Source organism: Chaetomium tenue (genome assembly GCF_020726465.1).
Source record: "Chaetomium tenue strain MPI-SDFR-AT-0079 chromosome Unknown F5144scaffold_1, whole genome shotgun sequence".
Taxonomy (NCBI): domain Eukaryota; kingdom Fungi; phylum Ascomycota; class Sordariomycetes; order Sordariales; family Chaetomiaceae; genus Chaetomium; species Chaetomium tenue.
Genome location: NW_027117329.1, coordinates 3,844,759 through 3,860,666, shown reverse-complemented (window position 1 = coordinate 3,860,666; position 15,908 = coordinate 3,844,759). Strand labels below are relative to the sequence as shown.

The 15,908-nt window shown below is 56.1% G+C and overlaps 5 protein-coding genes across 5 annotated transcripts; 4 read left to right on the top strand and 1 right to left on the bottom strand.

Annotated features, from left to right (window-relative positions):
- Positions 1-17: 17 nt before the first annotated feature.
- F5144DRAFT_481517 (uncharacterized protein) lies at positions 18-4,425 on the top strand (the record flags this gene model as incomplete). Its single annotated transcript, XM_066785287.1, has 8 exons — positions 18-453; positions 516-832; positions 929-1,044; positions 1,145-1,244; positions 1,320-1,615; positions 1,689-1,744; positions 1,800-2,556; positions 2,628-4,425. The coding sequence occupies 8 exons, from the start codon at positions 18-20 to the stop codon at positions 4,423-4,425; spliced, it is 3,876 nt and encodes a 1,291-aa protein (XP_066648802.1).
- A 552-nt stretch (positions 4,426-4,977) lies between these two features.
- Positions 4,978-7,198, top strand: F5144DRAFT_480270 (uncharacterized protein; the record flags this gene model as incomplete). The annotated part of the gene is made up of 3 exons (XM_066785219.1): positions 4,978-5,190; positions 5,246-5,652; positions 5,707-7,198. The coding sequence occupies 3 exons, from the start codon at positions 4,978-4,980 to the stop codon at positions 7,196-7,198; spliced, it is 2,112 nt and encodes a 703-aa protein (XP_066648801.1).
- Positions 7,199-7,341: 143 nt separating this feature from the next.
- F5144DRAFT_625529 (uncharacterized protein) lies at positions 7,342-9,077 on the bottom strand. Its single transcript, XM_066792231.1, has 2 exons — positions 8,585-9,077; positions 7,342-8,535 (listed from the first exon to the last, which is right to left on the bottom strand). Exons 1-2 carry the CDS (start codon positions 8,889-8,891, stop codon positions 7,481-7,483), a joined length of 1,362 nt encoding a protein of 453 aa, XP_066648800.1. The 5' UTR covers positions 8,892-9,077; the 3' UTR covers positions 7,342-7,480.
- A 1,571-nt stretch (positions 9,078-10,648) lies between these two features.
- F5144DRAFT_588966 (uncharacterized protein) lies at positions 10,649-13,098 on the top strand (the record flags this gene model as incomplete). The annotated part of the gene is made up of 3 exons (XM_066789988.1): positions 10,649-11,405; positions 11,844-12,911; positions 12,971-13,098. 3 exons carry the CDS (start codon positions 10,649-10,651, stop codon positions 13,096-13,098), a joined length of 1,953 nt encoding a protein of 650 aa, XP_066648799.1.
- Positions 13,099-13,960: 862 nt separating this feature from the next.
- F5144DRAFT_637353 (uncharacterized protein) lies at positions 13,961-15,428 on the top strand (the record flags this gene model as incomplete). Its single annotated transcript, XM_066792656.1, has 4 exons — positions 13,961-13,996; positions 14,078-14,691; positions 14,771-15,287; positions 15,393-15,428. 4 exons carry the CDS (start codon positions 13,961-13,963, stop codon positions 15,426-15,428), a joined length of 1,203 nt encoding a protein of 400 aa, XP_066648798.1.
- Positions 15,429-15,908: the final 480 nt, after the last annotated feature.

Sequence of the window (15,908 nt, the reverse complement as noted above, 5' to 3'; positions counted from 1 at the left end):
TTCCCAAACACGCAACAATGACCACTCGTCCCAATATCCGGATCCGCGAGGCCACACCGGCTGATGTTGAAACCATCGTGGATGTTTACTTCGCGGCGTTTGACGACAATGTCATGAACCAGCTTATGTACCCCGGCGGGGTTTCCGCCGATGCAAGAAAGAAGTTTGGCGCCAAGTTTCTTCCACAGCCCGCTTCTGAAGATGCCGGGCAGAGCACGACGGCAAAGGGGCAGAACTTCGTCTACGTTGCCACCGACACCTCAGGGGAAATAATTGCCTTCGCAAAGTGGCTACTTCAGCGTGAAGCCCGCCCGGAGGAGGAATGGATAAAAGAGGACTTCACTGCCACAGTCGAGGGATGGGGCGAGGGCTGCGATCTTGGCGTCGTGGACAGCTTCATTGGGTTGATGAACCGGGCCCAAAGCGAGCATGCGAAAGGCGAAGCAGCCCTGTGTAAGTGCCTTCCTTACGCATACGGTTAGTGCGACAATTTCCATTGACTTGGAGCACGATAGATCTCAGCATTATTGGTTGCAATCCTGCCAGACAGCGCTCAGGGGCTGGATCTGCCCTGTTAGAGTGGGGCGTCAACCTTGCTGACAGCCTTGGGCTCCCTTGCCGGCTCGAGGCGTCTCCTATTGGCTACGGTCTCTACAGGAAGTTCGGCTTTGAGGATGTTGGAGTGGTTGATGTCAAGATCAGCGAGAATTGGGGAGTAACAAACACAAACGGGAGCAACTGGGGGGCGAACAACGCCATCCTCCTGGCCGGCCCCCTGGCCGACGGGGCTCAGCGCACCGTGATCATGAGGCGGCCATGCAAGCGAGCCAGGGTTTAGGCCGTTGGTAGACCGCAACAGACCATTTATACAGACCTCAATGAGGCATCCATGAAGACTTAAATCTGGTTGTGTCCTACAGTGACTCAGCCGTTTCCCATTTCTGCCCAACACGTTACACCACAGGGCGGCTACCTGCAGGCCGACTATCCGCGATCCCATTGGCAACCGAGCCGCCGGCCCCTTGCAACCCATCACCATGCGGAGTTACGTGGCGGCCTCTCAAATCCCAAAGGCAGCAACACGACTGTATCGCCAAACGCCCGAGGAGGGCCGGCTATCCTCTTCTACTCTCGTCGCAACTAGTCCGAGCACGTCCTCCGAAACCGGTTCCGATTGCTCTCACAAAATGGACCCCCTCAGCGCCGCGGCTAACATCATTCAAATCATAAACGCTGCCAATAAAGTGATCAGCCTCTGCAAACGGTTCCTGGAAGTGGTGCGGGATGCCCCGGGTGACCTCCGTCTTATTCTCGTCGAGGTATCGACCCTGCGAGCTATTCTGGACGACCTGCACTTTCTCATATCGTGTAACCACGGCCCATCGACGTTGGACACCCTTACGCGCGAGCATGGCCCCGTCGAGGGATGTCGGAAAGTAGTGTCCGAGCTAGAGGATATGTTGCCAGATGAATGCCAGTTCGCTACCGATTCCAAGACGAAGGCAGTATTTACTGCTGTGCGCTGGCTCTGGAAAGAATCTAGGGCAAAAGCACTGTTGGATGAACTGCGGGAGTACAAGACAACTATTGCTTTGGCACTTACCACCGACTCTTCGTAAGTGTCTCCGACATCGCCGAGATTGTTCAACCAAGTGGGCTACCAACTTACTCTCTGTTCACCGCCTTAGCCTAGATATCAAAGAGACGAAGCACAACACGGAAAAGATTTACGCCGCTCTTACCGGTAGGTTCACTCGCACTTGGGTTAAACTGATCGTTCGCTAACGTCACCGGCGAAGACGCACAGGAACAAAATGTTTTCAACTGGCTGATTGCCACGGATCCGTCCGAAATACATCAAAGGTCGAACGACACATACGAACCGGGCACTGGCGAATGGCTATTTCGCTCTCCTGAGTGGGAGTCATGGCTAGAAGGCAAAACCCGTTGTTTATGGGTTCACGGCATCCCCGGTGCCGGCAAAACCATTTTCGCATCCCACTTGTTCGATTCCGTCTGGAGCTATTGCGGGCAGCAGCGGTCGGAATATGCCTGTGCCTACTACTACTGCTATTTCGGCCATTCGCAGGATGAGACAGTACCATTCTTGAGATGGATCTTGCTTGAATTATGCCGCCGGCTAGGTCGCGTGCCCCTTGTTGTACACGAGTTATATCGACGTGGCGGCATCCCCACGCCTCGGGACTTACTCGCTACCCTCGAACACGTCATTCGAGCCTTTGACCGAGTATTCGTGTTCGTTGATGCAGTGGATGAGAGTATTCAACGAGAGAACCTCCTGCGAGTCCTGCGCGATTTGGCGGTCGACGGTCGCTTCCACAACCTCCATCTGCTGGCAACGAGCCGTGAGTACTTGGACATCGAGGAAGTCATGATGGAAGTCGCGACGCCAATATCGATGCGGAACGCTTTAGTCGACGACGACATTGCGCTCTACGTCAAGTCAAGGCTTGAGACTCACCCAAAGTTGAAACGTTGGCCACCGGCGTTTCGAGATGAGGTTGTCGGGGCGTTACGTACGGAGGCAAACGGAATGTGAGTAACCAGCCGGCCCTCAACTGTCATGAAGATACCAAATCCTTGGTAACTGACCAGTAATCGACTAGGTTCCGATGGGCAGTGTGCCAGATCGAAGCCCTGAAACGCCTAAAGCCTGATATCAGAACCGTCAAGGCAGCACTAGGCAACCTACCAAAGACCCTAGACGAAACATACGAGCGCGTCTTCTCACGGATCCCCGAAGATGCCCGTTTATTCATCCAACATGTTCTGCATTGGATGAGCACGCACAGAATGATTCACCAGGCCATTCCGGGTGTTGCCCGCATCGCCACCTGCGACTTTTCCAGGATCGAAATCCCCAAGTTGGCCGATATCCCCTGCTCAGTTTTGTTTGCGGCCGTTCAACGGAGCTTGGCCGATGAGGAAGAATGCGACCCCTTGTTTTTAGACGGCTATGTTCTGGATGAAGAACTACTACGTGAGCTCTGCGGATGCTTGGTGACGGTGGAAACACATACGATAAGATCTAATGGTTGCAGCAACGGGGAAATGCTGGTGGTATCGTTCGCCCATTACACTGTTCTCGAGTTTTTGGAGTCTCGCCGAATACGCTCCGGACCTGCTGCGCCTTTTGCACTGGATCGAAACCGTGTGTTCGCCGAACATGCCACGATACTACTCCAAGGAGCAATTTCAAGCGTCGACCAATGGGCCTTGGAAATCCCCGACAGACCTGGTCCTGATGTCTATGGCGATTTTGACCGTTACTGCGCCCAGTCATCCGCCATATTATTACATTGGCATACCGCTATGCTCGCGGCGTCAGCAACGACATCCTGGATAGTTCCTGCTGTTCAACTGCTCCAAATTCGCGGGCTCGAGCTCGGAAGCCTTTTCTGGTACCCTCCGGACAGCTTTTACCGTTTGCAGAACCCGATATCTCCCGCCATTACCGGGTTTCGTCGTGTTTATAAGCTCAAGTTACTCTCCCCACCTTCAGAACCCCATCTCGAACCCCTCGTTCGGATGCTTCAAGTGGATGAGCGGGGCTACCTGGCTCGGGCGTTGTTGACGAGTGTGGGCCGGACGGCCGAAGATCTCACGTCCCAAGTCGACCTAGAGTTCCAACCGGGCACTTTTTTTCATGTGCGCAGACTGCCGTCCAATCTTCTATCGACTAAAGACAGGTACTCCGAAATTTATCATTTCCGTGGTTCTGTGTTGGAATTCTTCGCCCATTTGCCCTGCGGTACATGGGCACAACCTTGGCAAGGACTTCTCGACATGCTCGATTTTGCCGCCGGACATTTCGACCCATCGAAGATTCTATTATTCACCGTTGCAAATCACCAGCACGATATCGCTAGTATCGAACCAACGATCGTGTGCCGTTGTTGTTTGGCTTTAAAGAAACTGCTACAGCTTGGGGCGCGGTCAACCATTCCTGGATACGCTGTTGGGTCACTGCAGATTGCAACTGCACGGTCCGATTTCGAAGTCGTCAAAATCCTTCTTGAGGCAGGCACAGACCCGAACGACGTCGGGGGCCTAGGGGGCGAACTCGGGACACCGGAAAAGGGACCGATGCTGAGAGGGTTCAACTGCCTCAGAGGGCGGAGTCCCTTGAACATCGTTAATGAGAAGTATAGCGCCACCCTGTGCTCGCAAAACGTGTGGTTTGGCGACTTGGAAGCTCCCAGATTCGGGCAGGTGGAGGAACTTTTGGTTCAATACGGCGCACGAGATTTCAACGCATTGTCCGATCTAGATTCCTATCTCGCCGCTGAGATGAAAACAATTCGGATCGACATTTCGGAAACTTCAGGCGACGGAGAAGATGCAACCCATGCGATGCAGCAACCGAGGACGGACAACAAGCTCGCCTTCACAACGACTGTATAACTTGACACCGCCCTCTTCCCCATCTTTGGATAACAGGCAAGGTCAGCAAAAAACACCAAGCATTGTGCATGGAGTGGCGGGTTGGGGCGGTTTTGGGTAATTTTTAGGAGTAATGAATCACAATGTACCGAGTCCCAAACAAGCGGTTCCGTGCCGAAGCAAGCAGTTCCTTCTTGATGCGGTGAGTTAATATGGATTCGCGTGACGACGGGCGCCGGTCTACGTTGAGGAGTTGCCCCATTCGGAAACATCTTGGCACTACAAACCCCTGAATCTCATGAATGGCTTCTCCGCATTCCCCGCCGGTGTATTAGGGGGTAATAGTTTCGGGAGCACGGCTAATCGGCCCAGCCCGCTAAGTCGGATATAGTTTGCGGCTCTTCCGCCTCCGAGAATGACACCTTTCTTGAAGAACCTGGCTCGTGATGCTTCATCAATAGTCCACATCTCAGTTGAGGTTTGGGTACTCCTATTAGCGAACTATTCTTTTTCTGGCATTCTTTTTCGAGTTTCTATGAACACCAAAACACGGAATCAACATCAGCATTTAACATGGCAGTTGTAATTGCTCCTAGCATGGCCTCGGCGAAAGACAACACCGGGGCTTTGCCCAAGCGGAGGCTCACCAAGGAGGAGTTGACCAAAACACACAGTGTGCACCTCAAGAAGCAGGACAACTCGCCACACGCGCCGAGGCCAGTGAAGCAGCCAGTCATGTCGGACGCGTACCCGGCATCATCTAAGTCTATCAGCGAGCTTGAAATTGTAAACCCCCCACTTCTATTTCACCAAGCGAGAATTGTACTGACTCCAGAATCAGATCCCATTAAGTGAGCTGCGTGCGGGGGCACATCATCGGGGCAAAGGGCTCATCGTCAAGGCCATCAGCGCCCCGTTCGTGGGTGCTGGTGCGGTGAGCATTGTGGAGGACGAGGCCGGGAACGCCGACAAGTTGGCCATCTACAACCAGGCAGACTCATCGATCCTGTCTGGCGTACCCGAGGGGTGTGTGGTTGCCATCAAGGAACCGTACTACAAGAACAACGGTGCCCAGGACGACTTTATGATCTGCGTCGACCACCCCTCGGACGTCATCCTCCTGCGGTTCACCGACCCAATCATCCCAGAATCCCTGAGGCTGGGCCCTCTCCTTAAAACAGCCGAGGACTGGAAGAACGCCGCCGACCGTGCCTTTATCGAAAAGGACTTCCCCACCTCCGTGTTCTGGTGAGCACCCCCTAAACCAGCACCACCCACCTCCCCAACTAACACCCCTCCCAGCTACACGGAAGCCCTCGAAGTTTCCTCCGACCCCGCCTTCCAAGCCCCCATCCACACCAAACGCTCCGGCGTGAACCTCATCCTCGGGCGCTACGACGCCGCCAAAGCCGACGCGCTCGCCTCCCGCACGGGCGGCCCGCACGACTGGAAAGCCTACTACAACGCCGGGCGCGCCGCCTACGGCCTCTGCGACTACACCACCAGCCACGAGCTGCTCACCACAGCCCTCGACCTCAACCCCACGCACCCCGGCATCCAAAAGGAACACACCCGCTGCACGGCGCGCCTCCACGAAGAATCCACCGGCGCCTACGACTTCGCCGCCATGCAGGCCTCCCTGTCGCCGCAGTCCGTGCACCTCGACCGCGGCTCCTTCCTCGCCAACACGCGCGTGAGCGATTCGGCGCGGCACGGGCGGGGGTTGTTCGCCACGCGCGCGCTGCGGGCCGGGGAGCTGGTGTTTGTGGAGAAGGCTACGCTGATGCCGAACCAGTACGAGCCGGCCCGGGCGTCGGCGGCGCTGTACGCGCTGATGGTGCGGCAGTTGTGTGATAACCCGTCGCTGGCGGGGCCGGTGTTGAGGTTGTTTGATGGGGGGTATGAGAGGGGCGGGGGTGAGGGGGAGATGGTGGATGGGGTGCCGGTGGTGGATGTGTTTTTGGTGGAGGCGATCCGCACGCGGAACTGCTTTAGTGCGCCGAGGTCGACGTGGGAGGATACCCGCCCGAGTGCGCCCGAGGGCAGGCAGTGTAAGGGCTTGTGGGTGCATGCGAGCTATATGAACCATGACTGCGTGGCGAATACCATGCGGTCGTTCGTGGGGGATATGCTGGTCAGCAGGGCGACGAGGGATATTGAGGAGGGGGAGGAGCTATTCCAGCAGTATGTTCCTGTCAAGCCGCTGCCGGATGTGCGGAACAGGCAGTTCAAGGAGGGATGGGGGTTTGAGTGTGGGTGCACACTCTGCACGGCGGAGGCGCGTAGTCCGGAGGCTATGCAGGCGAGGAGGAAGGAGTTGTTGATCGCAGTGGAGAAGCTGTGCAGTAAGAAGATGCCGGGCAGGGAGCTGATTCCGGATGCGAAGATCCGAAGCGTGGACAAGTTGACGAAGCAACTGGAGGAGGCGCACGAGAAGGAGGTTTATGAGGGTGTGCCGCGGCTGACGCTGGTGTATCCGAGCAACTGGCTGGTGGCGGCCCACCGCGGGAGGAAGAACCACGGTAAAGTGGTCAAGTACACCATGAAGGTGTTGCGGAACTTTGGCTTCACGGTGCCGGACGAGAGCGAAGTCTGGGATCCGAGGGACATTTTTACGAAGTCTGGCAACGGAACCCTCATGACTGTCCATATCGTGGCTACTCTCAGAACGCTGGCGGAGGCGTACGAGGCGCTGGGGCACAAGGAGATGGCGGAACGGTGTGTTGAGGCGGCCAAGTTTGGCTATCTGTTGGTTACGGGCTCAGAGAACGATCTGACAACGCTGGATAAGTGAACGAGGAATGGGGGTTAGTTGGGGGGGATGCACAAGAGCGTTTGTATTGGTAATATTAGCATGATTATGGTAGCAACAAGGGCACATCAGGGGATACATGAATTCAGGGATCCGCTGCACAACTTCCCGAGAAAACCGAAAGCATCATATCTTAAGCTTTAAACGTACTCCTGACGGTATTATACGTTACCTAGCCAGGTCCAGCCCGGCACAACAAGAAGGTGTATGAGCTAGCAAGTAACTAGTGTACAAAGCTAGCACCCGACAAAGCCCCATCTCTCATCAACGGTAGCCCGCGGGAGTGGCATTGACAACATTGACAACTCTACCATCGTTGGTCCGCATTGTTTGAACGCGGTTAAGACCTCCCCTCCCGCCGCCGCCACCACCACGGCCACCACCACCTCCGCCACGACCACCACCGCCGCCGCCGCCGCCACGGCCACCACCACCACCACCACCTCCGCCACGGCCACCGCCGCCGCCGCCGCGGGCACTACTGGTGGGTCTCCGCGCCGACATGGTGGACGAGCCCGAGGTATCATGGAGCTTGTACTCGTAGGCATTGATGGCGCGCTCCGACAGCTCGTTGCCGCCGTAGCGCTCGACGCACTGGTTCAGGTAGTGGACAAAGCGGGTACCGTGGCAGGTGCGTGGCAGGTTCTTGATGCAGCCGGCCAGCTCCGAGATGAGCTCCTTGGGCGTGGGGTGGTCCTTGCGGGACGCGGCACCCCTGAAGTCGTAGCGGCGCGCGCTTACGTGCAGTGTGACGGCCAGGAGCACACGGTGGATGGCGGACTGCGCCGAGGCCACACCACCTTGCCGGCGGAGTTCGACCGTGCCGATACGCGTGTACGGGAGGAAGTTTTGCGAGAGATAACGCTCCTTGCGGTATTTGTGGTTGGGATCACTCAAGTGCCCGCCAGCGATCTTGATGCAGAAGCACTTCTTCTGGCCCTGTCTGTGGTTTTCGAACCGGTCCATCTCATTGTCGATGGCATTGAAGAGGGGTCTCCAACTGTCGTCTTTGACATGCCTGTACATCGAGGTCCCGAAGGCCTTGTAGTTGGGCTTAGCATAGTGGTTCTCCCTGCGGTCGTGCGGCAGGATCTGCTTGAGGGCCTTCTCCCAGAAGAAGGCGCCCTTTGCAATCCTGACGAGCTGATCCGGCCTGTACTTGGTGCTGGACGTGGGCCCAGGCGAGACGTGGACGTGGCACGAGGTGACGGGGTGCGTCCACAGCTCGAACTGCTCACCGATGGCGTCGAATACCTCACGGATCTCACTTTGCCATCTCCTGGCCACCGACATGGGCGGCGAGATGATCTCGACACCCCCTGCTAACCGTTAACCTGTGGCTGCGGGGACAAGGGGAGGAAGACTTACACCAGAGGTCCGGCTCCGGGGCTTCCCTCATCTTCCACTCTGACAAACTCGCGTCACCCACGCACTTCCAGCCATTGCTTCCTAGGGACTCCTTGATGAGGGCCGATAGAGCAGTCTTTACGCAGACGCGCTGCTTTGTCGTCTTGTAATTGTCTGTGCTGCGGTTGGAGAGATTAAAGTCCCACTCTCGCCAATGAAGGGGCAGGGATCCTCGGTATCGCTCGACATCCCTTTGGACGTCCCGCTTAACCTTGACGAAGATCTCGATTTCAATACCGAAGATGGGTTTGGGGGGAGGGTTAGGCATGTTGGCGAGTGGCGAACGTGTTGAAGAGGGAGAGTGCTAAGGAAGGAGAGTAAGAGGTATTTAAAGGCTGAACAATTTGAAAGTGCCTCCAACGACCAGTGTCGAGGCAGAAAGGGACTAGGGGGCAGTGTAATGGTATGAAAACTATAAATGACTTGAATGTACTTTGCTGAATGTCGTGTGGTGCTGACTCTCAAGGCTCTTTGGATGCATAGAAGGGAGGAAGTCTTGCTTTATACTGCCCTTCTCTTTTCCACTCTACGTATCTCTCGTTAGATGTCTGGCTAACTGGGGCTCATAGTCGGAGCTATAGCTACGCCAGCTCCCTACTAAAGGCCAGAAAGCTGAGACCGGGTTGCTAGCTGCGGCTATGGTCATATCTCTAAACACGTTCCTTGCAATTTGCCGGTGGTGATCAACCGAGCTTACATGATGTCGCAGGTTCTATACAGTATGGCAGACGTGATACCTAGTCCTCTTGGCATCCCATGAGATACTACGCTGCTAGGGCGCAAATAGATTTAAAATGTGATGATTACACTTTGCTCTAGCAGGTCACGCAGACCACGGTCAGCGGCGGCAGGCCAAACCCCAAGCAGTCTCCATTGCGCTTACTTGGCCCCGAGGTAATTGGTGGTGGTCGTCGCACAATAAATCTCAAAACTACCCGTGTTACATGGTCAAATCCCACGAGCCGCGGGGAGGCTGCGGCACGGGGGCGTTGCGTGATCGGAAGTTGGTATCTACAATCTTAACTACCTACATGTATCTAACCCTGCCTATGAATTAACAACCATGTAAGCGGTGCTCGTCCGGCCACTAAGGACGGCCTTTTGAGCTAGGCCCAACGACCTGACCCCCTGCGTTGGTCCGTTCTTCCGAAACAATAAGTGCCTTGAATGGGACATGTAACGCGGCACGGTGACTTAAAGTTGCTAGTGAATCCTTCCAAAATTCAAGTCACTTGCGGCCCAGCGTCAGAACGCGATTAATAAACCAAATAACTACCGGGGGTTTGCCAGCCGGATAATGGATGATACCATCATAATGCCATAATGTGAACAATGGGTATAGATACCTAGGTAAGGTAGTTTTTCTGCGGGGAGCAGCCTGCCCCTTTTTACAAGTTGTAGCAGGCAGCTTTCAATTCGCAGCCTAGACATTGACTATGAAGCCAAGACACGCAGCAAAAGGCCACTCGGATTGCTGACATGCTGACGGGTGCACAACACCGTTCCAAAACTAGAAGCCGCCGTCTTACACCCGCTCCCCGACGGAAGCGGGAAATGTGACGGGACATGACGACATGTCAGCACCCTGATACCTGCAGGAGCCAGCCATGGGGCTAGCCGACTAACCATGGCCGCTTTATAGGGTCCATGATGCATGTTACAGGTATGTCTTACGCCGTCACTATCTAATTACACTCTATACCACAATACCACTGTCGCTACGCTGAGGCCATAAATCTCATCATGATTATTATAAGTGTTGCAAAGCCCCCCTTCCCTCGGAATCCAATTTATGTCATTGCAACTTACAAGTCTCAACCACAGACCACACACTCGCAGTTCCGTCTACCTTGCCGTCGACTCTCGGTGTATCCCGTCCCGAGATTCACACCGTCGTTGACCCACAGGTCACCAGCACCCCCGTTGACCACTTTTCCTACAACTTTTAATCCCGCCTTCCCATCTTACGTTTGTTTCGTGCCCCACCGTATACACCTATCCCGTTATCTATCTTCCCAAACCGCCATGTCCGCTCCCAGCGATCAGCGCCGCAGGCAACAGGAATCGGCGCCGGTCGATCCGCGTAGACGCGTCGTCGAGGCTCCGCGCTCGAACCCGACTCCGAGATCCCAGCCCACTTCTTCGGGTAACGGTCCGACTTCGTCGGGCCGCCCGACGGCCTCTGCACCGTCTGCCGCCCGTCCTCCCCCGTCCTCATACGATGATGATGGTCCCGCTCCCCCGGAAGAGCCTATTGACGACTACGACCGCGCGGAGGATACGCGCGATGACGAGATCGCACAGCACTGGGAACAGTGGTACCAGCGCATTGAAGAGGAGTATACCTACCCCGTTATCATCGACCAAGAGGTCGGCCCTGATATCTTCCGCCTCCTCGGCAGCGAGCCGCCGCTGTTCAACGTGCAGCGCAAGGCCAGGCTCGGCCAGGGATTCGGCGGCGAGATGGGCTCCGTGAAGGTCGCCCTCCTCGACGGCGACAGCCTGGACGACGTCAAGGATGCCTTCCGCGGCAAGAAAGCGACCGTGATCATCAATGGCAGCGAGCGGTCGGCCTTCGCCCCAACCAGAATGCGCAGCTCCGCTGCCGCTGAGTTGGAGAACGCCCCTCCCCCCGTCCCCGCCCCCACCGCTCAGTTGCCCATCCGCACCTCAGCTCAGTCCAACGCGGGGAATCAATCCGCCCCTCGGAGGGAGGAGCGGAGGGAGGCGCCGCGGGGAGGGGGCCAGGGCAGTGCGGGGCGAGGGGGTGGAGGACGGGGAGGTGGAGGGCGGGGGGGTGGCAACCAGGGGAACTGAGAACGGAGGTGAACACTGAGCAGTGAACCTGGAACATGACATGACGGATTCCGCTGGCCGGGCTAGAGCCTAGACTGTATGATAGCAAAGTGCCAGGTGCAGCAACTCTTATTGTGTACCTGGGTACTGTCCACAAACTGTCTTCAGCTGGGTACCTAGGTATCTTTGTTCGTCTGACTCTACACGTGAGGTTGACCCCACGAGTCATCACGAATGGTTTCTATTGAGGTTGTACATCCATTGACTGTATCTTTTATGCGTCGTAATGTTACCATGCTTCGTTGGCATTTGGACCTTACAACGTGGCATTTGGGGGTCAAAGAGGGCACTCATTCTTGCACCTATATCTAACCGCTACCACAGACCCCAACGCCAAAGTATATTCGGGAAATCCATAATCAAGTCCGTGACGCCATGAATCACCAAGGACCGCTCGAACCACCACCACCTTACTCTCGCCTCAGCAGCCCCAGGCCGCCGCCCATAGACGCGCCCCCTGAGTTTGCATCAGGCCAACCAAACCGGCTTTGTGCCTGGGACTTTTCAAATTTACCTGACCAGGGCAGCTCCTCTGCCTCGACCCTGTCGGGTGGTGATGATACGCTCCCACTCAATAATCCCGACGCTTTTGCCCATCAAGACATATTCGAAGAGCACAGCATCGTCGAACATGTCGATGTCGTTGATGATCTCAACAGCCCATTTACGCGCCGGCCAGAACATGGCAAGGAGATTGTCGTGGTTAGCAGTTTGAGTCCCACGTGGCTACATTGCCACCACAAGGTATTCCCAGCTTTCTGGAAGTGCATGGTATGCCCGCCCAACGACTGCTTCAGTAGATGGGATATCCACGAAATGGAGGAACAAGCTCGCAACTACCGCCCATCCTGCTATCGGGTTTATTGTGTAGGCCCGGCTACCCGCCAGAGTGTTCTGGTCAACACCCAAAAGGAGAGCATCATGACACTCAGTGGCCAGAATCTGATGACCAGCCGAGCCGAAGAGCCATTGATGTGGTGCTGCCACTGCACGGGTTTCAGAAGTCGCGGTGGAGGCCACCACCTGGACTGCGCCCACTGCGCCAACTTCGAAGGGACCTCATGCCGGGACTGTGTCAGATGCAATAAGTTCCTCGAGCCGACCAACTTCGGCAACGGGGAGATGGTTCAATTCGGCGTTGCGCACCTCCACGCCAGGGGATTGGCTATTTTGGCAGGAACAAAACCCGCTGACGGCCGGCGTGCTATGGTGATGCTGAAGACCGCTTACGGCCTGGATGACCCCGTCAGAGCCTGGTGGGTGGTTGCCTGCTCGTCTCTAATCCTTGGCCACTCGCTTTACAATCTCGCACTCCCGGCACTCCCGGTACTCACTACCTCATTAGGTCAGCCTACTGTGCCTCCGACGCCGCCAGAATCCACGTGTCGTCCCGATACTATAGAATCCGCTTGTCCGTCCACTAGAGGCCGTCGTTCCGAAGATATCCAAGCTCCGCTTCCCCGCTGCTCTTTATGTCTCCGACGGGAATAGATCCGCCACCTGAACCGACTAGAAGCTCCCATAACAACAGCCATCCCCAGGGCGACGATATCATAAGTTTCCTGAATCAGCGTCATCCATATTCTGGTCCTCAAGGCCGAGTGCCTCTCGGCCCCTAACAGCAGCGCTTGAGCCGCTGCGCCTAATCATGATTTATAACACGGTTTAGCCCAGTGCGTATACATCTTCGGGGCTTTGGCTTCTGCCTTAATATTCGTACCCAAGGGCAATGGATGGTGGCGCTGTATGTATCAATAGGCATGTTTCAACCAGCTGGCGAACCGAAGCAACAATTTCTGGAGTTGAGCATTGTCTCCTACGGTGACTGCCTGTCTTCAGTGATGTCTAGCTCACAAGACCCATCATTGAGTTTAACGGGAACCCACCAAAAAATTCTCAAAAAAGCACGAGATGTTCTTGGGCAGTTAGGATCATCTCCTGTTATAGCCAAGGGCGGTTAACATACATATTAGCCATGATATAATACGGGGTACACTTCACCCACAAAACGACCTTCGGGTGTTCTTCAAATACCGCGTTTGGCCTGGCAAAAGTGGAATCGTTCCGATTGATGCATTTAACGCCGTCGCACCCAAACTTTTAACATTTAGGCAAATGTTACATCTGCCATTAGCCACGTTCCCTCGAAGAGATCGACGAGTCTGAGACACGCAACCAACCTGCTAATGGTGAACAATGAACAGGGGGAACTCATGAAAACACAACTTGTGAACAGATCAACTCCCGGCAGTTGGTCTGGCTGGCCCGGGGCAAAAGTAAGCTCGTTTAGCGATCTTGGCTAGACCAAAAGAACCGTGTCGCCTGGTCAGGTCAACATTTTGTGCTGGTCCAGTCAGTTCTACCTCCTTTTAATGCAATTGGAGGTTCTATAGCCCATGCCACTCTCCCACGCACGTCAGGCCTACCTTGTGAATCTACTTCTCCGTTCATGATAGGTGCAGTAAAAGAAACCCGGCCATCATGCGGACACCATCTTTCATCACCGGGTTATCCGTTGTTGGTTTCACGTTTGCTTTCCAAGAGCAGAATGGCGGTATAAGGAGTTGCTTATGGAGCCCATTTACTCTGGAAGATCAGCTCACATGTGCTGCGTCGTTCTCAAAGCGGCGGCCATCACCACTTTTGAATGTCAAGACTCCAGAACACTTGGACAAATTCGACGACCGGCATGAAACACCTCAAACTTACACGGTTCCGCCACCATGGAAGGGACCAGAACACTGCCACGTAGAGTTCTGCATATTTTCCAACCCCGAGTCCGGCGAGGGCATGTCCCTCGTTACCACGTCCCGCAGCGCCTTTGTCGTGGCCACCGCCGAGATGCCCCTGAGCACTGGCCTCGAGGCGGGCGCCTTCTACGAGGCTGATATCCCCGGCAAGGGTAGCGGGCTGATCGCGAACCGGACGATCCGGAAAGGCGAGATCATTATGGAGCGGCCGCCGGCGCTGTTGATCCAGGCCGTGCCGCACGCCGACCTGGAGCCGGAGGTGCGTAACGAAGTGTACCAGGTCGCCGTCGACCGGCTGCCCGAGCCGGCCCGCGCCCGGTTCCTGTGCCAGGTGGGCAGCACCATCTACGACAAGATCGAGCGCAACTCCTTCCGCATCTTTGTCGACGGCGACCGGAAGCACTCGGCTCACCTAGGCGTCTTCCCGGAAGTGAGCAAGTTCAACCACGACTGCCGGCCAAAGTGAGCCACCCCTCACCCAAACCACACCCCCTTCCTGTTGTACCCCCCAACCAACCCCCCATCCTAACCCCCCTCACAGCGTCCACTACCGCCTCAACGGCCTCAAACACACCACCGTCGCCGTCCGCGACATCCCCGCCGGCGACGAACTCACCATCTCCTACATCTACGGCCGCGCCCCCCACTCCACGCGGCAATCGCAGCTCCGCGAATGGGGCTTCGCCTGCAGCTGCCAGCAGTGCACGCTCAACACCACGGAAACCGGCGCCTCCGACAACCGCATCCGGCAGATCAAAGCCCTGGAGACCGAGATCGAGCGCATCATAAGCACGCGCGGCGCGGCGGCGGCGGAGCTACGGCCCGAGATGGGCGGCAAGCTGGTCGAGCTGTACCGCGCGGAGCGGCTGGACGCGTACCTGGCGCCGGCGTACACGCGGGCGGCGCTGATTTATGCCATGTTTGGGGAGGAGGAGCGGGCGAGGGAGTATGCGGCGGAGGCGGTGGCGGCGTTGGAGAGGGAGACGGGGCCGGGGGCAAAGGATGGGGAGTCGATGAGGCGGTTGGCGAGGGAGCCGAGGGGGCATTGGGCTTGGGGGGTTATGGTTGGGAGGGGGGGGAGGGGTGGGAAGGGGGTGGGGAATGGGACCGGGGGGAAGGGGAAGTAGGGGCCTGGGGGTGAGGCCTGGAGGTGGTGGTGGTAGGAGGGGCGGTTGGGTCGAGGGACTGATGCGATGTGAAGCGAGAAGAAGATGTTTCCAAGATTGACTTTGCTGGTGGGGGGAAGGGGTTTGTAACGGGTTCTCTGTTGCCACATTTTTTGTAGCATTTACCTGCGGGTCTACGAAAGGTCATGTCATGTTTGAACCGTAGGTTCGGATATATTAAATGGGACTTGATCACCATATATTGCAATGTCTCGAACGTGTGCCTTTTGGCACCGCAAGTTTGAACTACCTCATTATTGTCCATGATATCTGGGTATACCAGCGGTAACCCAAAAATAATATTCGGATCTGCCAGAACCAGCTGGCGACCCAATCATCCTCCTAGCTTTGATGAAGCAGGATCCATATCATGTATGCATAGGACGAAAGAACCTTCTCTTTTTGCGGTCCGAACCGTAGATCAACGTAAGCCCGAGTCAATTGAATGCCGTCATCTGCCCGCACTCCGCGAGGTTTCAGGTGGTGCTCGTGTGGTAGCAGCTGTTGGGGCGT